General features: G+C 38.9%; 1 protein-coding gene across 1 annotated transcript; it reads right to left on the bottom strand.

Annotated features, from left to right (window-relative positions):
• Window positions 1-17,103: 17,103 nt before the first annotated feature.
• LOC130679273 (olfactory receptor 6C2-like) lies at window positions 17,104-18,042 on the bottom strand. Its single transcript, XM_057487895.1, has one exon. The coding sequence runs from the start codon at window positions 18,040-18,042 to the stop codon at window positions 17,104-17,106; it is 939 nt and encodes a 312-aa protein (XP_057343878.1).
• Between the last annotated feature and the right edge of the window lie 4,525 nt (window positions 18,043-22,567).

Below are 22,567 nucleotides of genomic sequence, written 5' to 3'. Positions count from 1 at the left end.
TGAGAGAATGTAGCTCCCACAAACCATCTATACAGTCTATTTTGGAGGGACTGCCATAGATGGAAGTGTTCCTAAGATTTAAAGCTGTCACCAGAGGTAATAAAATCACAGTAAAGGAAGTACAATAGTTAATTACTAAGCAAATGCAAAATAAAATTAACTATCCCCAAAGTCAATCAAGGGATAAACAAAGAGTACAGAATATGACACCTAACATATAAAGAATGGAGGAGGAAGAAAAGGAGGAAAAAAGAAGAGAAACAATGTATTTACTTTGTGTTTGTAATAGCATATTAAGTTAGATAATTTAGACTCTTAGATAGTAAGTAAGTCAACATTGAACCTTTGGTAACCATGAATCTAAAGTCTGCAATGGCAATAAGTACATACCTATCGCTAATCACCCTAAATGTAAATGGTCTGAATGCACAAATCAAAAGACATAGAGTCACTGAATGGATGAAAAAACAAGACCCATCTAAATGCTGCCAACAAGAGACACACTTTAAATCCAAAAACATACACAGACTAAAAGTGAAGTGATGGAAGAATTTATTTCATGCAAATATAATAGAGAGAAAAAACAGAAGTTGCAGTACTTAGGCAAAATAGACTTCTAAACAAAGAAAGTCAGAGACAAAGAGGGACACTACATAATGATAAAGGGGAAAATCCAACAAGAAGATATAACCATTATAAATATATATGCTCCCAACAAAGGGGCACCTACATATGTGAAAGAAATACTAACTGAAATAAAATGGGGTATAGAATGCAATGCATTCATTCTAGAAGACTTCAACTCTCTACTCACTCTGAAGGACAGATCAACCAGACAGAAATGAAAAAGGACACAGAGGCAATGAACAACACATTAGAACAGATGGACCTAACAGACATATAGAAATCTACACACAAAAGCAGCATAATACACATCCTTCTCTAGTGCACATGGAACATTTTCAAGAATAGGTCATACACTAGGCCCCAAAAGAACCTCAGTAAATTCAAAAAGATTGAAATTGAACCAATCAGTTTCTCAGAACACAAATTTATGAATCTAGAAGTAAATTATGAAAAGAAAATGAAAATAACCAATGGATCAATGACCAAATAAAAACAGAGATTAAGCAATATATGGAGACAAATGACAACAATATTTCAACACTGCAAAATCCCTGGGAAGCAGCCAAGGCTGTGCTAAGAGGAAAGCATATTGCAATACAGGCCTACCTCAGGAAAGAAGAACAATCCCATATAAGCAGCCTAACTCACAATTAATGAAACTAGAAAAGAAGAACAAATGAGGCCCAAAGTCAGAAGAAGGAGGGCCATAATAAAGATTAGAGCATAAATAAATAAAATCAAGAAGAATAAAACAATAGAATCAATGAAACCAAGAGTGGGTTCTTCGAGAAAATGAGCACAATAGATAAACCCTAGCCAGAGTTATAATGAAAAAAAGAGAGTCTACACATAAAAACAGAGTCAGAAATGAGAAAGGGAAAATCACTATGGACACTGCAGAAATACAAAGAATTATTAGAGAATACTATGAAAAATTATATGCTACCAAACTAGATAACCCAGAAGAAATTAACAACTTTCTAGAAAAGTACAACCTTCCAAGGCTGACCAAGGAAGAAACAGAAAATATGAACAGACCAACTACCAGCAACAAAATCAAACTGCTAATCAAAAAACTACATAAGAACAAAACATCTGGACCAGAAGGCTTTGCTGCTGAATTTTATCAAATATTTAGTGAAGACCTAATACCCATCCTCCTTAAATTTTTCCAAAGAGTAGAAGAGGGAATATTTCCAAATTCATTCTATGAGGACAGAATCACTCTAATATCAAATCCAGGCAAAGACACCACAAAAAAAGAAAATTACAGACCAATACCCTTCATGAACATAGATGCAAAATTACTCACAAAATATTAGCACACTGAATTCAAAAATACATCAAAAAGATCATCCATCAGGGTCAATTAGGATTTATTCCAAGGATGCAAGTTTGGTACAACATTCGAAAATCCATCAACATCATCCACCACATCAACAAAAAGGACAAAAACCACATGACCATCTCCATAGATGACGAAAAAGCATTTGACAAAATTCAACATCCATTCATGATAAAAACTCTCAACACAGTGAGTGTAGAAGGCAAGTACCTCAACATAATAGAGGCCACATATGACAACCCCACAGCCAACATCACACTTAACAGTGAGAGGCTGAAAGCTTTTCCTTTAAGATCAGGAACAAGACAAGGATGCTCTCTTTCCCCACATCTATTCAACATAGTACTGGAGGGCCTAGCCATGGTAATCAGACAACACAAAGAAGTAAAAGGTATCCAGATTGGCAAGGAGGAAGCTAAACTGTCCCTGTTTGCACATGACATGATATTGTACATAAAAAACCCAAGAGAATCTACTCCAAAACTACTATATCTAATATCTGAATTCAGCAAACAAAATTAATACACAGAAATCTGTGGCATTCCTATACACTAAAAATGAGAAGCAGAGAGAGAAATCAGGAAAGCAGATCCATTCACAGTTGCATCAAAAATAATCAAATACCTAGGAACAAACCTAACTAAAGAAGTGAAAGACCTATACTCTGAAAACTACAAGACACTCATGAGAGAAATTAAAGAAGATACCAATAAAAGGAAATACATCCCATGCTCATGTATAGGAAGAATTAATATTGTCAAAGTTTCCATCCTTCCTAAAGCAATCTAAAGATTCAATGCAATTCCTATCAAAATACCAACAGCATTCTTCAACAAACTAGAGAAAATCATCCTAAAATTCATATGGAACCACAAAACAACTTGAATATCCAAAGCAATCTTGAGAAGGAAGAATAAAGCAGGGGGAATTACGCTCCCCAACTTCAAGCTCTACTACAAAGCTAGAGTAATCAAGAAAATGTGGTATTGGCACAGGAACAGACCCATAGATGAATGGAACAGGTTAGAGAGCCCTGATATAAACCCAGCCATATATAGTCAATTAATATACAATAAAGGAGCCATAGACATACAGTGGGGAAATGACAGCCTCTTCAACAACTGGTGTTTGCAAAACTGGACAGCTACATGTAAGAGAATGAAACTGGATTATTGTCTAACTCCAAGCTCAAAAGTAAACTCTGAAAGAATTAAAGACCTGAATGCAAGTCATGAAACCATAAAACTCTTAGAAGAAAACCTAGGAAGAACTCTCTTTAATATAAACATGAGCAACTTCTTCATGAACATATCTCCCTGGGCAACTGAAATAAAAGCAAAAATGAACAAGTGGGAATATATCAAACTAAAAAGCTCCTGTACAGCAAAGGACACCATCAGTAGAACAAAAAGTCATCCTACAGTATGGGAGAATATATTCATAAATGACATATCTGATAAAGGGGTGACATTCAAAATATATAAAGAGCTCACATGCTTCAACAAACAAAAAGAAAATAATCCAATTAAAAAATGGGCAGAGGATCTGAACAGACAGTTCTCCAAAAAAGAAATTCAGATGGCCAACAGGCATATGAAAACATGCTCCACATCGCTGACCATTACCGCGTTCGCCCCTTGTGGCGGTGACGACAGCGATACGTACACAGACCTGGTTCACTTCAGTTCTTTATTGTCGCTCGGAAGGCCGGGAGAAGGTGAGTGAGAAGAAGCAACAGCCAGGGGGAGCGAATGAGAAGAAGAATGAGGGGAGATAGGGAGACAGAGATTGAGAGAGTGGGAGAGTGAGTGAGTGAGAGAGAGAGCGAGAGAGTTAGTGAGTGCTTCTCTTTCCTGCTTATGCCTTATATAAAGGAAGCTGGCCTATGGTGATCAAGATCATGCGTGACCTTTAAGCATGGGGCAAGCCTATAGGAGCAGCTTCCTTATGCTAATGCCACCAAACCAGGCAGGGTGGCGCCCAGGAAGCGTGCGCCATCTTAGGGCATTGGTCAACTAGAGTGGAAGGGCGGTGTTCAGCCATAGTGGGACTCAGCCTCGGCCATAGGCCGGCCCCTACATCTCCCCCTTTTTTGTTTTTTAACACAATGAGGCTCGGGGACCATGCCTGTCTTAGGTTGTCAGGGAGGCGCAGCATCCTTACCCGTCATAGGGCAACAGACAGCTAAAGTCTGCGCCCTGTCTTAGGTTGGTATGCGTACCTCCTGATCTTACCCGTCTTTGACTACTGGTCCAACATATTGTGCTACACCCTAGGGGAGATGCCTTCTTCTATAGCTGCCATGGCCTGCACCAGAGCCATCCGCACTTTCCGATGTTGCCGTTGCATGGAACAGAACACCCATGCCTGAAAAGGCTTTGGTGGCATTTAGCACGGCTTCAGCAAACTGAGCTACAGACAACGCCTCTACCTTTTAGGAGCTAACATTCAATATTTCTTGCCATAGCTGAGTGGTGAGCACATCAAACTCACTGGACCAATTGGTGGATAACATCTTGCCTAATTTCCTGGACAGATTGGCAGCTTTAGAGAGGTTATGAAAGGAATGCCAGTAACACATAGAGCTGTCAAAAGGAAGATAGGGGAGATTAAGTGTACTATAGGTAGAGAAAAAAGCAGGAAAGGTATGTGCAGTTTCAGTCACCGGGAGTGGAATAGGCAAAGCCTTCACCAGACCCCATAGTTCTCTGGGTTCCGCTATCGCCTGCTGAAGAATCAGTAGCAGGATGAGCATCAGTGGCGTCGGCATCTCGCACTTCCTGTTCTGGTCTTGCCACTCTCCGTGTCAGGCGTTCATTCACCCAGATAGGATTGTTTCGGTCCTGTGGGAAAACACAAACAGAGCCTCGGTTCCAGATTAACACTGGATCCGGGCCTTTCCATGATCCTTCCAATACATCCTTCCACATAACTGCGGGCATGTCTTTAGGCCTGGAACGGCGATTATGCCGCTCTGCTGCACTGTGGCCATCTTTGTCCAATGTCAAAAAATTTAAAATGAACAATATGATGTTAAGTTTGTCTCTGGGGGATCTGAAGTCTGCCCCTATTCCCCCTTTTTGTTTATAGAGAGCATTTTTAAGGGTCAGGTTGACACGCTCTACCACACCTTGCCCTTGAGGGTTATAGGGAATGCCCGTGGTGTGGGTGATATCCATTGTTTTTAAAAAGCTGAGGAGCGATTGGGATGTATATGCTGGCCCATTGTCAGTTTTTAAATGTTTGGGCTTTCCTCAGGCCGAAAACGCCTGGAGGCAGTGAGATATGACATCTCTAGATTTTTCTCCTGCATGGCAAGAGGCAAAAATGATGCCTGAGCAGGTGTCTACAGACACATGGACGTATTTCATCTTACCAAATTCTGGAATATGGGTAACATCCATTTGCCAAATGTGACTGGGGAGTAGCCCCTTTGGATTAACTCCTTCTGAGATGGAGGGTAGGAGTGTGACACACCATTTGCAACTGACTACTATGGCTCTTGCTTGGTCTCTAGTAATATTATATTTTAGGCGAAGAGTATGGGCATTGACATGGAATTGTTTGTGAAATTGAGCAGCTTGTTCTACAGGGTCAAATAGAGCTAAGATGTTAAACTCACGGGTCAGGGCATCGGCACGTCTGTTTCCCTCAGCAATGGGTCCTGGGAGGGAAGTGTGGGCTCTTACATGTCCAATAAAGAAAGGTGTTGATCGATCCCAGATCAGTTGTTGTAGCTTTCTAAAAATACTGGCAACGGGGGAAGACTGGCTAATATAACTTACATTCTCTAAGATGGACACAGCAGTCACTACATACTATCTGCTAAAAGGTTAAAAGGTTCCTGTGAGAAAAGCGCAAAGGCTTGTGCTACAGCCAACAGCTCTGTTTGTTGGGCTGAAGTGGTTGGAAAACTGAATGTCCAAGATTGGTCACCAGTGACCACAGTCCCTGAGTTATGGCTGCAGCCATTACCTGTCCTTGCACTACAGTGTCATTGATGTCCCTGCAAACTTTTGAGGAACACATTTAAATCTTTATTTTTCCAAGGCCTGATAGCCTCTTTACACCATTTATTTGCTTGCTCATAGTCCAACTGTTTTACTAGGGGCATTGCTGTGTCAACATCTCCAAATATACGGCCTGCAGTTTGCATCAACCTTGCCAAGAAGTCTTCATATGGCTCATTTGGTCCTTGGAGTACTTTAGATAATTGACCCTGTAAATCACCAATGCCCTGGAGTGTTTTCCAGGCCTTGACAGCTGCTGTAGCTATTTGCATATACACAGCAGGAGGGTAATTTATCTGATTATGCTGTCCTAGGTAAGGTCCTGTGCCCATTAGCATCTCCAGGTTCCACTGATTGTTCCCTGCGGCAGCCGGGCAGTGTCTTGAGAAAGCTCTGCCCACGCAGTTTTGAATAGCAGGTACTGACCTCCAGTAAGGCATGCTCTGGCTACATTAGCCCAATCATCTGGTGTTAGATTCTGAGTGGCTAATGACTCCACTATGGCCACAGTGAACGCTGCTTGCACTCCATAGGTGGTGGCAGCTTCCTTTAGGCTTTTAAGAAGCTTAAAATCTAGGGCTTGATGGTATCTTTGCTGGGTGTTTGGATCTTCTATTACTGGGAAGGCTGCATTCCCCTCCATGTTTAGCCATTCCCTCCATCTATTCTTGCCCAATTGTTCTTGGCACCCCTGGCCACCACAACATGAGTAACTCTGGTAAAGGGGTGGCTCTGCTCTATAGGTTGGAGAGCAAAATGGATAATTTGGGGCGGTTGGCACAATCTCTTCCACCTTACTGCTCTTATTGGGGAGAGGGGCTGAGCTAGTCTCTCCTTCCTCTCTGCTTTTCTCAGTCGGCTCAGTGAGGAGCACAATGTGGGTCAATGTCCTCTCTGAGCAGCCCTAGCCTCTAACTCTTCTCCTGATAATTCTTGGTCCTCTTCCTCATCAGAGGACCCCCCCTGTGTAGATCCACTTTCAGATGCTCTCGCAGAGGCTCTTTCCTCTTTCACTTCCTCAAGAATCTCCTCTCCCTCCCTTATGGCTTCTCTACAACTAGGTTTATTTTCCTTTAGGCAGCTCTTAACCAGCCCCCATATGGGGAGCGTCCCAGCCGGGAGCGGCTTCCTGCGATCTGCGTTGCGCAGATCCTCGCCTAACTTCTCCCACACAGGGGTAGTGATTCTTCCTGCATCTAGGAACCACGGAGCATGCTTCTCCACCGTGTGGAGGAAAGCCCTTGCTGTTTTTGTTTTTAATGAGGTTCCGTTGGCCCTCAGGAGTGCTCTCAAAGGCTCTTCTACACTAATTCTAGACTCTTCAGATCCCATGTTAGCGATTAAAGGATAAAAGGCTACTTCTAAGTTTATGGGTAAAGGGTACTCTTATCGCTAACCTGCATTCATCGCTATACCGCGAACTTTCCTTGCTTCGTCGCTATCCCGCGAACTTTCCTGGCTTCGTCGCTATCCCGCGAACTTTCCTGGCTTCGTCGCTATCCCGCGAACTTTCCTGGCTTTGTCGCTATCCCGCGAACTTTCACTGGCGCCCTAACTTTTCATAACATTTTTGACAAAACAAAACAGTACAACAAAGAACACTATGACGGACAGACAAAACAGAAATCCCCACCACAGCCGCTTGCTATCTCCTTTCCTACTCCTACATTTGCTTTGCTCGTTGGTCCACTCACCCTTCTCATCTGAGGCGCCTTCCCGAGCAATCCTTCCGAATGGGGTCCACAGGTACTGCTTCAGGGTAAGAAGCTCTATGGCGTCCGCGTCCGGCAGATTCTCCTCTGGGTGTTTGGAGAAAAAACTCCCTGGTTTCAGCACCAGATAACGTGTTCGCCCCTTGTGGCGGTGATGACAGCGATACGAACACAGACCTGGTTCACTTCAGTTCTTCATTGTCGCTCGGAAAGCCGGGAGAAGGTGAGTGAGAAGAAGCAACAGCCGGGGGGAGCGAATGAGAGGAAGAATGAGAGGAGAGAAAGAGAGAGACAGAGATTGAGAGAGAATGAGTGAGAGAGTGAGAGAGTGAGTGAGAGAGAGAGAGAGAGAGAGTTAGTCCTTCTCTTTCCTCTTATGCCTTATATAAAGGAAGCTGGCCTATGGTGATCAAGATCATGCGTGACCTTTAAGCATGGGGCAAACCTATAGGAGCAGCTTCCTTATGCTAATGCCACCAAACCAGGCAGGGTGGCGCCCAGGAAGCATGTGCCATCTTAGGGCATTGGTCAACTAGAGTGGAAGGGCGGTGTTCAGCCATAGTGGGACTCAGCCTCGGCAGTAGGCCGGCCCCTACAGACCGTCAGAGAAATGCAAATTAAAACCATAATGAGATATCACCTCACACCAGTTAGGATGGCCAACATCCAAAAGATAAAGAACAAATGCTGGTGAGTATGTGGAGAAAGTGGAACCCTCTTACACTGCTGGTGGAATGTAAATTGGCACAACTACTGTGGAAAGCAGTATGGAGGTTCCCCAAAAAACTGAAAATAGAAATACCATTTGACCCAGGAATTCCACTCCTAGGAGTTTACACTAAGAATGCAGGAGCCAAGTTTCAAAAAGGCATATGCACGCATATGTTTATCACAGCACTTTTTACAATCCAAGAAATGGAAGCAACCTAAGTGTCCATCAGTAGATGAATGGATAAAGAATATGTGGTACATATACACAATGGAATATTATGCAGCCATAAGAAGAAAAAAATCCTACCATTTGCAGCAACATGGATGGAGCTGGAGGGTATTATGCTCAGGGAAATAAGCCAGGTGGAGAAGGACATGTATCAAATGATTTCATTCATCTGTGGAGCATAAGAACAAAGCAAAAACTGAAGGAACAAAACAGCAGCAGACTCACAGAACCCAAGAATGGACCAACACTTACCAAAGGGAAAAGGATGGGGGAGGGTGGGTGGGAAGGTAGGGATAAGGGGGAAAAGGGGCATTATGATTAGCAAACATATGTAGGGGGGATGGGGCACAGGGAAGGCAGTACAGCACAGAGAAGACAAGTAGTGATTCTATAGCATCTTACTACACTGATGGACAGTGACAGTAATGGGGTATGGTGTGGGGACTTGATAATGGGGGATGTCTAGTAACCAAAATGTTGCTCACGTAATTGTACATTAATGATAACAACATAAAAAAATAAAATAAAATAAAATGGGACAATTTGAGTTTGCAAATAGCATAATGAATTTAATAAAACATAGGTAATATATTTTTTAAACCCGTGATCATATAGTCTTTAAATGGAAATTGATAACCAGTGGAAGTCACTAGGACATCAGATTACTGTCACAAAACATTGATAAAGGAGGCAATGCTCCTTTCTACCTTTCCTTGGAGTCAAATACGTTATCAAAAAAGCCATGGAATCACAGAAATACAAAAGAAAACAATGTTTCAAAACCTATTAAGAGAAGAATGAAGCTCAACATTGTGTTACTGTGTGCTAAACACCATTTGTGAATTATTGATGGGGATATTCATAATAGAGACATCAGGCTGCCAAGACCTGAATACATTGACTAATCTAAGCATTGCTGAAAGTATGTCAAATGTGCATTATAAGGGTCACGATGTGGTACAACAGAAAACATACCAACTCACCTATTGATCATTTTGCTAAAACCATGAATCTAAATCAAGTCAATAATTAAATCTAGCTAACATGTAAGAAGAAACTGGATGATTGAGAAACAAGATAAGTGACACGATTAGGAAGCAATCAGTTAAATATTCAAAGATGTCATTCACTACAAATGACCTAACTTCTCCCTTAATTAAAGCTAGAAAAAGTGAAAGGATTCTAAGGAAATTTTTAAATGATGTAAGTAATGTAACTACCAAAAGTGTTAGATTTTGATCCAAACACCTTACCTAAAAGAAATACAAAACAAAAAACAAAACATCTTTATGTGGCCCAGGGAAATATAAATACACACAGAATATAAAAATCTATTATGATTTATTGATAATATTGATATGTGGGATAACGGCATAATGATATTATTCTTATTAAGAAATTTTCCTTTTCAGATAGATATATTTACAGATAAACTTGTGGGTGAAATGTAATGAACGTATGGGTGAATGGTATAAGGTGAAATGCCAGCCAAAAAATAAAATATCAGAGAGTGATAGAGAAAAGTAATTTTAATATACTGATAACTATGGAAACCAGACAAATTACCAGAAAAGTAATTTTAATATACTGATAACTATGGAAACCAGACAATGAGTACATGTCTGGTAATTATTGTATCTTGTCTCCTTTTATGAATGTTTAAAAATCAACACCCAAGAATATTTGCAAAACCTAGGTTACTGAATAATTTTCTACAAAATTTATCTGCTTGATGAGATTAGAATAAACCACTACCCGTAACTGGCTATGTGTAAGGCAAGCACACGGCCCTCTTACCTCTACTCACCACTGAGTCAGCTCTTGGGGACAGTGTCATTGCCTAATGATAGCAGAATTGCTTGGCTTCTAACACGGCAGGAAAGTCACACCAGTTTAAGCAACCTCCCTCCTCTTAGCCGTATTCTTCAATCTGTATTTATTGTGAATGAAATAACTATTTAAACTCATCTGAATCTATGAGCATGTTTATCATTTGTTCGGATCTCACACTGAGATAATATGTGACTAAATAGTAGCAAAGAGCAACCAGGTTATGGTCTAGAAAACTAATATCATGGATAACATATATATTTGTGACCAAGCTATGAGCCCAGAGGATAAACCAGGCTGGAATAGAAAATGATTTTTCACCTTTGTTAAAGAAGTCAGAAATCAGTGATGTGACAGTAGTTATATTCACTTATATCACTGAGGACTTGATTTTCAGAAGTTGAACTCTACACTCTTCATGTAGTGGTGTACATAGGCTAAGGAAATCCCACTTGGGCTAAAAAGCAAAAGTAAAATATTAACTGAAGTATATATGTTGTCTGGATTTAAGATGAATATCAGAGAAGCTGAATATCTCAGAATTCTGAAGTGAAGAATAGCCATAGGGTGAGGATACCTACCCAGATGCTTTCATCTCGTTGAGATGTGGAAGGCCACTAAACATTTTTGGTATTCAATGGGGGCTAAAAATTGGAGAACCTCTCTCTCAAACTCCCTTAAATATTGAGAAATCCATGCAGGGCTATCTATGTTCTTAATGGGCTCCCCTGAGGAGGCTCTGCACAGAACAGATGATTAGCAATTAGAAAAATGCCTAGAGACAGGCTTTCCTCAAAGAGATTGAACATCCAGGTTAAAGACCATTTTTTCTTTCTCCTCTCCTCTGGTTTTTACTTCTTTTTCCATTTCCACTTATTACTTATTTCTCTGTATTTGTTACCTGATTTTTAAAATGTAATTTTACAGTTTTTATAGTATATAATCCAATTAACATCATTTATTACCATTATTTTAATATTCATAATGTGTATCATAAATACATTACATTTTACTTTTTTGAAACTTTGTTAAAATAAATTTTGTTAAAATTTAGTACTCACAGATATTTCTTTGATGGGTGTTGAATTTTGTCAAATGCTTTTTCAGCATTTCTGGAGATGATCCTGTGGTTTTGTCCTTTTTGTTGATTTGGTGTATGCTGATGGGTTTTCAAATATTGTACCACCCTTGCATCACTGGAATAAACCCTACTTGATCATGATAGATGATCTCTCTGATGAATTTTCAAATTCAAGGTGCTGATATTTTGTTGAGTACTTTTGTATCTGTGTTCATCAGGGATACTGATGTGTAGTTTTCTTTTTTTGTGGTGTCTTTGCCTGGTTTTGGTATTATTCTTATGCTGGAATCATAGAATGATTTTGCAAGTGTTCCCTCCTCTTCTGCTTTTTGATAATCTTTAAGGAGGATGGGTAGCATGACTTCACTAAGTCTTTGATGAAATTCAATGGTGAATCCATCTGGTCCAGGGGTTTTGTTCTTACGTAGTTTTTTGACTACCAATTCAATTTATTGCTGTTAATTGGTCTGTTCATATTTCCTGTTTTTCCTGGGTCATCCTTGGAAGGTTGTATTTTTCTAGAAAGTTTTCCATTTCTTCTAGATTACCCAGTTTGTTAGCATATAATTTTTCATAGTACTATCTAATAATTCTTTGTATTTCTGTGGTGTCCTTAGTGATTTTTCCTTTCTAATTCTGTTTATGTGCATAGACTCTCTTTTTTTCTTGATAAGTCTGGCTAGGTGTTCATCTATTTGGTTTATTTTCTCCAAGAACAAGCTCTTGCTTTCATTGATTCTTTCTATTGTATTTTTCTCCTCAATTATATTTATTTTCTGCTTTAATCTTTATTATGTCCCTCCTTCTACTGACTTTTGGCCTCATTTGTTCTTTTTCTAGTTTAATTAATTGTAAATTTAGACTGTTCATATGGGATTGTTCTTCTTTCCTGAGTAGGCCTATATTGCAATATACTTCTCCCTTAGCAGGGCCTTTTCTATGTCCCAGAGATTGTTTGGTGTTGAGTTATTGTTGTCATTTGTTTCCATGTATGGCTTGATCTCTGTTTTTATTTGGTCATTGATCCATTGATTATTTAGGAACATGTTGTTAAGCCTCCATGTGTTTGTGGGCTTTTTCATTTTCTTTGCGTAATTTATTTCTAGTTTCATACCTTTGTGGGCTGAGAAGCTGGTTGGTACAATTTCAATCTTTTTGAATTTACTGAGGCTCTTTTTGTGACCTAGTATATGTTCTATTCTTGATAACATTCAATGTGCACTTGAGAAGAATGTGTATCCTGCTGTTTTGGATGGAAGGCTCTGTAGATGTCTGTTAGGTCCATCTCTTCTAAATGTGTTGTTCAGTGTCTCTGTTTCCTTACCTATTTTCTGTCTGGTTCATCTGTCCTTTGGAGTGAATGGTGTGTTAAAGTCTCCTAAAATGAATGCATTGCATTCTATTTCCCCCTTTAATTATGTTAATATTCATTTCACATAGGTAGGTGCACTTGTGTTGGATTCATAGGTATTTATAATGATTATATCCCTGTGTTTGACTGACTCCTCTATCATTATGTAATGTCCTTCTTTGTCTCTTGTTACTTTCTTTGTTTTGAAGTTTATTTTGTCTGATAAAAGTACTTGTAATTCCTGTTTTTTTCTCCATATTAGTTGCATGAAATATCTTTGGAAAAGACATCCCTTCAGTTTAAGTCCTTGTATGTCTCTGGGTTTGAAGTGAGCTGTTGTGCTCAGTATATAGTTGTGTCTTGGTTTTTCATCCATTCAGTGACTCTAAGTCTTTTGATTGTTGCATTTAGACCATTTACATTTAGATTGATTATCAATAGGTATGTACTTATTGCCATTGCAAGCTTTAGTTTTGCAGATATCAAAGGTTCTAGGGTAACTTCCTCATTATCTAATGGTCTAATTTAACTCACTTAGTATACTATTATAAACAGAATATAATGGTTCTGTTTTTTCTTCCTCCTTTTTCTTCCTCCACCATTCTTAATATGTTAGGTATTATATTCTGGACTCTTTATCTACTGCTTGACTGACTTTGGGTATAGTTGATTTGATATTGCATCTGCTCAGTAATTAATTGTTCTACTTTCTTAGTGTGGTTTTATTTTCTCTGGTGACAGCTATTTAGCCTTAGGAACACTTCCACTATAGCAGTCCCTCCAAAATACACTGGATAGATGGCTCTTGGGAGCTAAATTCAGCTTTTTATCAGAATATTGTTTAATCCTTTCCTCAAATTTAAATGATAAACTTTTAGTATAGTATTCTTGGTTCAAGGTCCTTTACCTTCATTGCATTAACTATATCATGCCATTTCCTTCCGGACTGTAAGTCATCTGCTGAGAAGTCTGATGATAGCCTGATGTGTTTTCCTTTGCTTGTTATCTTTATTCTCTCTCTGGTTACTTTTAATTTTGTGTCCTTATCCCTGATCTTTGACATTTTAATTATTATATGTCTTGGTGTTGTCTTCCTTGGATCCCTTGTGTTGGGAGATCTGTGCACCTCCATGGCCTGAGAGAATAACTCCTTCCCCAGATTGGGGTAGTTTTCATCGATTATCTCCTCAAAGTCACTTTCTATCCTTTTTCTCTCTCTTTTTCTCCTGGTATCCCCATAATGCAAATGTTTTATGCTGTTTTTATTGGTCACATAGTTCTATCAATTTAATTTTATTTCTAGAGATCCTTTTTTCTCTCTGTGCCTCAGCTTCTTTGTTTTCCTCTTCTCTGATTTCTACTTCATTTACTGTCTCCTCTGCTACTTCTAATCTGCTTTAAAATCCCTCCATTGTGTGTTTCATTTCAGATACTGTATTCTTTAGTGATTGTATCTCATTGTTCCCTGTGGTCTTGAATATTTTTCTGTACCTCCATGAGCATGTTTATGATTTTTAGTTTGAAATGTCTTTCTGGAAGATTGATATATTCAGTTTCACTTGGCCCTTTTCCAGTGTTTGTGGCATTTTGGTTTGAACCAGGTTCCTTTGGTGTTTCATATTTGTATGTCATACCCTCTCGTGCCTGAAGCTCTACTCTCTGGACCTGCTCAGCCCTTGGGGCAATGGCAGGGGTCGCAGGTGAGTGGCACTGATGGTTGTCAGGAGAAAAGAGCTGTTTCCTGCTTCTCAGTGCAGTGCCTGTCTCCATTGCCAGGGCCATTGGGCCAAGCATGCAGGCAGAATCCTCTATGGTTTGTGCTTGTAGCTGCAATAGGCTGGGCCTCCCCCTGGCTGGTCTGGTACAAGAGGGGGGTAGCCAGTTTGCAAGCTGGAGCCAACCAGGAGGAAGGTACAGCAGGCTGTGTATTATGGTGGGAGGCCTCGGAGCTGGGTACCCATATAGGGGAATGGAGCACCTATAGCTCTTGAAAGTTCCCAATCTGCTGGGCAGAGTGTGCCCAATTTTGTCCACCTGTCCTTTCTCCTGAGCAGCAAGCTCTCTGCAATCCCTGCCCCTTTAGCAGCCCACCTGCTGTTACAAAGTCTCTCAGACTGCCTGCCTTTCTTTTGTCCCAGAGCAGCCACATGTGGATCCCTGCTTTCCACAAGCAGCTGGAATCTCAGTCTCTCCAAGTATTCCACCTCTTTTAGTTTTCCAAGCCCACTAATCTCCAGAGCACCATGCAGTGTAGGTTTGTACTACCAGAGCAGATCTCCAGGGCTGGGTCTTCAGCAGTTCTTGGTCTGAACACCCTCCCCACTCCATTTCTCTTCCTCATGCCAGTGATCTTGGAATGTGAAGGGCTTGCATCCTGCTGGATCACAGCTTTAATATGTTGCTCTGTTCCATGAGGCCTCTTCTCTTCTCCAGGTGTATGCAGGCTGGTGCAGCTTTCTTTCCTGTTGCTCTTTTAGGATTAGTTGTATTAACTACATTTTCATATTGTATGTGGTTTTGGGAGAAGGTTTCTGTCTCAATTCTCATGCCATCATCTTTAATCCCCTTTCAATAATTCATGCTTTTAAACTTTGATTTCTCCACATTTCTCCAGTGTAAATTATGAATACACATATATGTTGTAGTATTATTTTCAGGTTTATCAATATACATTTTCAACAAATTGTGGCTTACATTTTATTTCCTTTAGATATTTAAAAATAAATATTTTACCAGGATTGCTTCTTACCGTCATGCCATTCTTTATCGATTTTTCACAGATTCAAGTCATTGTTACTTTGATGTTTTTTCTCTTCATATGTTAGTTCTCATTTGCATCTTCTGAAGCTTCAAATCATCATATTGGTAACTTATCCCTTATCTAACTAATATTGGTCTAGGCATCAGGCATAAAGCATTCTAGAATTTGACATATGAAGCAAACATTTTCCAAGGCATGTGCCACTGAGAGTAGAAGGACAAGAAAACGTGAAATTGCAGTTTGGTAAGGAATGAAAGCAGCGGGTAAGTGATAACACAAGTGTGGATGAGTCGGACTGACCAAGACCTGGTGGTACTGTTGGTGCAATCGTAAGACAAGGTCACCAAAAAATTCCTGTGGGGATGTCATTTTAACTGGAGGGCCCTTTGGGTTTAGAAGTTGAAAAATGAGGGGACAATTCCTGCCTGCATAAGTGACAGTATGAGAAGTGGCCTGAAGTACGAGAACAAGAATCAAAGGAAATTTTGCTATGTTCAACTATAGAAGTGGAAGTTGGTACATAATGCATTGAGTAATGAAATATTAGTCTTTCTTAAAGGAATTATAATTCGGTGCATAATTTGGATTCTTGAACAGTCTTTTTTCCCATTAAAATTGAGAATCATCTCATTGATATTTGTATTCACATTTTATTCTTTCTTTTTGTACCCTGAATATTTGACTTACCTCTTATTTACCACTCTTCTACCCCAATATTAATTTCCTAGTGCTTGCTGCCATCTGTTTGTTTAAATGCTCTACATTCAAGATTGAAGATTTTAATTGGGACATCAATGTTAATCTGTTTTATGTAACTTCAGTGAAGGATTTATCTTAAACAGGAATTGCCAGTGCATTTCTCTCTTCATTGTGACTTAAATCATGTCCCTTTGGCAAATTTTAAATAACTTCTATATTGGACAGGATCCAGTCAATAAAATAATATGTGAATCAACTGGTTTTAAAGATACTCCATTAATAAATGCTTCTTTCAAATCATAAATCTTATACATATTCCCTACTTGAAAAATATTTTGCATTTATGAAATTTTACCACATAACACTTAGAAAAGTATTGATTCTTTTCAATATTAAGCCCCTTCTCATTAAAGTAAGGATTTTGTTTTATTTTTGTTTTTCTGTGTGTGTGTGTACTTTCGAGTTATGATGCTCACAATTGTACTAATATTTTAAGATAAATTTTCCAATCCTTTCAGCAATGGTAAGGAAATCTTAGTAGTGAAATCAAGTTTCGATTTCCTGAAACCCATATTCTCATTTTTCTTCATTACAATTATCATCTGAAAGAAGCTTTTTTGTAAGGAAATGTAAGCAGTAAATTGACCAGGGTCAGTACTGGATGAAAGGACAAATATAGATGACGAAAAGAAAAAATTAGGTAGAAACAGAAGAAAAAGTGCTTAGGGATCTGGACATCGTGTTCCCCTAATTCTTTAAGAGCAATAGAAATCTTTTGACTAAGTCATTAAAGGCTTGTTTCACTTGTTTGTTCCTCAGAGTGTAAATGAAAGGGTTTAACATGGGGGAAATGGAAGTAGTGAGTATAGATACTTCCTTATTAATGGCCATTTCATCTTTTGCTGAAGGCTTGATATAAACAAAGATGCAGCTGCCATAGGTGATAGAAACCACGATAATGTGGGAAGAACAGGTAGAAAAGGCTCTTGTCCGCTGCTGGGCAGAGGGGAGTCTTAGAATTGTTCTGATAATGTACATGTAGGACAGAACTACACACAGCAGTGTCACAATAAAAACCATCATAGAGCAGACAATAACCATCTGCTCTATGAACCATGTATCTGAGCATGAGATCTTCAATATTGGGTTAGCATCACATGCAAAGTGGTCAATGGCATTAGAGGCACAGAATTCCAGGTCCAGTCCCAAGCTAAGTGGTAGCAATATGATCAACAATGTAGTCATCCAACAGCAGAGGACGAGCCTTTTACAGACCGTGTAGTTCATAACAGTCATGTAATGCAGGGGTTTGCATATGGCTACGTATCGATCAAATGACATGGTGGCCAAGAGAAAAAGTTCTGCTACTGCAAAAACATCTGTAAAAAATAGTTGGCATACACAAGCATTATATGTAACACTCCTGTCACCTGTTGATATGCTGTACAAGAATCTAGGAATGCAGGCAGAAGTGAATGAGATTTCTAACAAAGAAAAATTTTGGAGAAAAAAATACATAGCAGTTTTAAGGTGAGAATCCACTAACGTGAGGATGATGATGCTCAGGTTTCCAGTTACACTCAACATGTAGGTGATCAGTAGAAATATAAAAATCAGAATCTGTAGCTGAGGGTCATCTGTCAATCCCAGGAGGATGAAACTGGTTAGAGATGTGTGGTTTCTCATTTCTGGGTCCTGTCTTTTTCCCATTCTACATGTAAAAGCAATGGAAGTAAGATCTGAGTAGAGAGTGGAAAAATTGCCTTACAGTGGGTTTTGTTCAGAAAAGCCAAGCAATGTATTTTACATGTATTTTGTTGTTCTTGATAATGAGTTTTAAAAATAATTTATGCTCTTGGCTCTGTTGATAGCATATCATTAGGTGGATCATAATCCTGGCTTTCAAATGTTTTTTAATACAACATATGGTAAGGTAGACATTTTATGTTGCACCCCAGTGTACCTGCTCACACCTACACAAATACTTAAACACATATATTGGTAAGAAAAATAACCCTTAGGTTCTGTACTCTCTGATGTGTATGTTCTAATATATCTCATTAAAAATAAATACATGTATCATCAAGTTGTTTTTATAACCTACTAAATGGTCATGACTGTATTTCAGAAAAAATATAATGTTTTTGTGGAATTTTTTGAATAATATAGTCCAAGGAAAATAGAATCTTCCATGAGAATTTTTTTAATGTGCACTATTAGTTTAATTTGCACTTCGGAATAGATTAGCTCATGGTATTCTATTTCCCTTAAGAATATTTCCCTTATCAATAACCAAGGTTTTCCTCATTGTCACTTTCTGCTTGTAGCATTTTTTTCCTGAATGAACTAAAAACACAACAGCTGTGTGTGAAACAAGATATTTCTATATTCCTCTACCAATGCTGTCAAAGCCTGTTCCACTGCACAAGTCATCTTATATGTACTACCTGTCTGGAAAAAAATTTGTGTAATCATTTATGTTTTTTCCTTCCCCTTTACTACGTCCATTAGGCTGATTCTGACCTATTCCTGGGTCTTTGGGATTCATTCCTCTGTTTCTATTTAACTCTTCAGATAAGTCCTTCTAAATCTCCCAAGCCACATTAAGAACTATCTCTGTTTTTGTCACACTTTATGCTTAATAGTATATGTTAAAAATTTGCTGGAAATAGCATTTTCATCTAGTTTAACGTAATAACCTCAGAGCTGTTGGTGACTAAGATATAGAGTTAATTCAAGGTATTATTTATCCCCAGACCTAGATAAATTACAATATTTATTATGTGGACTCAATTTTAAAACTACTCTGACAATTCTTTTGCCGTATCTTGACTTTAATTTAGAAGATTCTTGGTGGCTTTTATGTTTGGTGTAGGAAATGTTCTGAGTGGCTCCTAAGTCACACCCTGACCTATGTACTCAGCATATATATAATACCTACATTGAGGCAAAAAAATGTTACCTAACTTACCACTGTGTTTCGCAGAGAAATAGATTTCCTTTTTTGGATTCTATCCATATTTACTCAATACACTTCCCAGAAATATATTCACACCACAGAATAAAACTCTTACATTCTGCTTTTGGACCATCGCCTGCTCTGTGGTTGATCCTTACCTAACAACAAATAACTGCACTAATGCCTTCTAAAATGACTTCAATCTCCAACGCTTCTTAAAGGCCATAAATAATTTGATGAAAAACCACATCAATCATTATGCAAATTCTAAATAACTGGCTATGTAAAGTTTTCACTTAATAAGTTTAAAATATCCTTTCCTTCATTAGTAGGAGATACTCTAAACATACCATCAGCCCATTTCCCATAGTAAATACCTTAAGAGCTTTCAGGTTTTGTTAAAGAATGCAAGGATGACCCTGATTTGATGTTTTATAATGAGTTGGGCACTCCCTTGAATATGAATATCACACAACTAACAATAAATTAAATGAATAGCTGCAATAGATTAAGCAATTAAAATAATTAAGTAGAATAAGAGACTCGAGACATAGAAAAAGAAATATTACACCCACGTACCTCTCTTTTCTTCAGTCTTAACACCCTGTGCTTTACACAGGTTTCTAAATTTGAGCCATGTCCTTGCTCCTAAATATCTTGAAAAAATTAATAGACACTTTTGTTTCACTAATATATGTTTCCTTATTTTGTCTTTTAAAAAAGTGCAGGAATCTAAATTATGTCAGCTGATGATTTTCAATTCAAGCTTGCTTCCAGAAGTCCTTCGTTTCACCTATTTTTAAGTGATCTAACATTTGTTGATATACAGATCCAGCGCTATCAAAATCTTCAATTAACTGAAAATTATAAACTCTAGTTTCTTTTTACCACAATTCAATTAACTATCCATTGATCTTGGTAAAATATATCAAACTGTTTCTTAAAAAAATAATTTTCTTAGTATCTCAAAGACTACAGACATACTGGTTTCAGTTGCTTGTTTATCCCGAAACATCCTGAGGGTTAGAAGGATTACGAAAGGTTTACATGGCTTGCATGTGAACTCAAGTCCCAGATGAACTGGGATCCGAAGTTATTTATGAATGTTTTGTGTAATCTTTTGGCAAAGACCCTGGAAAAAGCAGCAGTGATGACAATGTCCCCAGAGAATTGAAGATTCCACAGTGATATGCAACAGAAGACTTCACGGAAAATAAAAATCAAATGAAAAAGAGCAAGCCTACCTTTATATCCTTTTATTCAATAACATCTTTAACTGCTAATTACCATGACAGAATACAATTACTTTTGTACTTTGGCAACATATTTTCACCTCAAATAACTGTTGGTGTGGATGCCAAATAATAGGAACCCTCCTACATTGTCTGTGGGAATGTAAATTTGTCAGCCCTTTTGGAAAACACTATGGATTGTCCTCAGAAAACTAAAAATAAAGTGCCTTCTGATCCATCAATCCACTTTGGGGACATAGACAAAGGGATTGATAACAGGTGCTGAAGTGACACATGAACTCCCAGGCTTACTGCAGCATTATTAATAATAGCCAGGAAAGGAATCAACCTAATTCTCTGTGAACAGATGAAGGAAGGAAGAAGATGTGGTACAAATAAACAATTGAATATTATTCATCCTCAAGAAAGAAGGAAATTCTGCCATGTGTGACTCCATGGATATGCCTTGAGGGCATTACGCTAAGGGAGGTAACTCAGGAAAAGTAAGACAAATACTGACTGGTATAACTGATGTGTGCAATCAAAAAAGTTTCTATGACAATCTGTTTTCATAGAAACTGAGAGAAGAATAGTGGTTACCAGGAAAAGCTGGGGGTGGAAATGGAGAGGGTATAAACTTGCATTTAGAAGATGAATAAGTTCTGGAGCTCTAATGCACAGCATAGTGGTTAAAATCAACAATATTCTATTACATACTTCAAAATTGGTGAGAGAGTAGTCTGAAAAGTTCTCACCACAAAAGAAGTGATAATTATGTGATGTGATAGAGATGTTAATTAAAGCTATTTGGTAGTCATATTGCCATATACAATGTACCAATTAACACATTGTAGACCTGAAATTTACACAATGTTCTGTATAAATTACATCTTGGTAAAAAATTCACCATGAAGATATAACAATTATAAATATATATGCACTCAACATCACAGCACTTAAACATATAAAAAATTAATTAACAGACCTAAAAGGAAAAATAGAAATACCAAAATATTAAGAGGCTTCAGGACACCAATTTCATCAGTGATAAAACATCCAGGCAGACATCCAATAAGGAAACATGACTTGAAAAAGACTATGGACAAATGAATCTAAAAGGCATACACAGAGCATTCTACCAAATAGCAGCCATGTACACAATCCTTTCAGGCATCTACAGCTTATTTTTGCAACGTAGATCACATGTTAGGCTATAAGTCTTAAATTTAAGAAGACTGAAACCATATCAAGTATCTTTTCTGCCCCACAAGAGCATGAAACTATAAATTAATCCTATAAAAAAATTGGAAAATCCGGCGAGGCAGAGCCAAGATGGCAGCGAGAGTAGGAAAGTGGGAATCTTCTCCCAAAAAATATATATTTATGAAAATACAACAAATACAACTATCCCTAAAAGAGAGAACAGAAGTCACAGGACAACAGCCAGACTACATCCACCCCTGAGGGAAACCAGCGCCTGGTGAAAGGGGTAAGATACAAGCCGCAGCCTTGCGGGATCCGAGGCCCCTCGCCCCAGCTCCCAGCAGGAGGAGAGGAGTCAGAGCAGGGAGGGAGAGGGAGCCCAGGACTGCTAAACACCCAGCCCAAGCCATCTATACCAGAGCAGAGACACAGTGCATGCGTGGGGTGCTGGAAACTAGGGAAGCAGGACAGTAATACCTGTGAGTGGGTCCTGCAGCTGGAGCCCCAGGGACAAAGAAAAGCGAGTGCTTTTTGAAAGTCTTAAAGGGACAGGGACCCTAAAGCTGGATGGGAGCATCCCGGGTCACAGTCCAGCAGCTGGAAATTCCAGGGAACTCCGGGCATACTAACCCCCTGAGCAACAGCTCTGAGACCCCTCATGGAGGTAAACAGCCAAACAGCCCCCCGTCCATTACCCCTCCAGGGCACTGCCATAGCAGAGCCACAGCCTGAGGCTGGCCACGTCCACAGCAAGGGAGCTTCCTCCATCCCAGCTGGGCAAGGTAGAGACCCAGTGTACACGCAATTGCCCAACACA

Source organism: Manis pentadactyla, chromosome 10 (assembly GCF_030020395.1).
Source record: "Manis pentadactyla isolate mManPen7 chromosome 10, mManPen7.hap1, whole genome shotgun sequence".
Classification (NCBI taxonomy): domain Eukaryota; kingdom Metazoa; phylum Chordata; class Mammalia; order Pholidota; family Manidae; genus Manis; species Manis pentadactyla.
Note: the sequence above shows the minus strand (reverse complement) of the source record. Positions and strands in the feature narration are given on the sequence as shown.

What these genes read in the sequence shown, in the direction of transcription:
- LOC130679273 (XM_057487895.1), bottom strand. Translation starts at nt 18,042, where the DNA reads ATGAGAAACCACACATCTCTAACCAGTTTCATCCTCCTGGGATTGACA.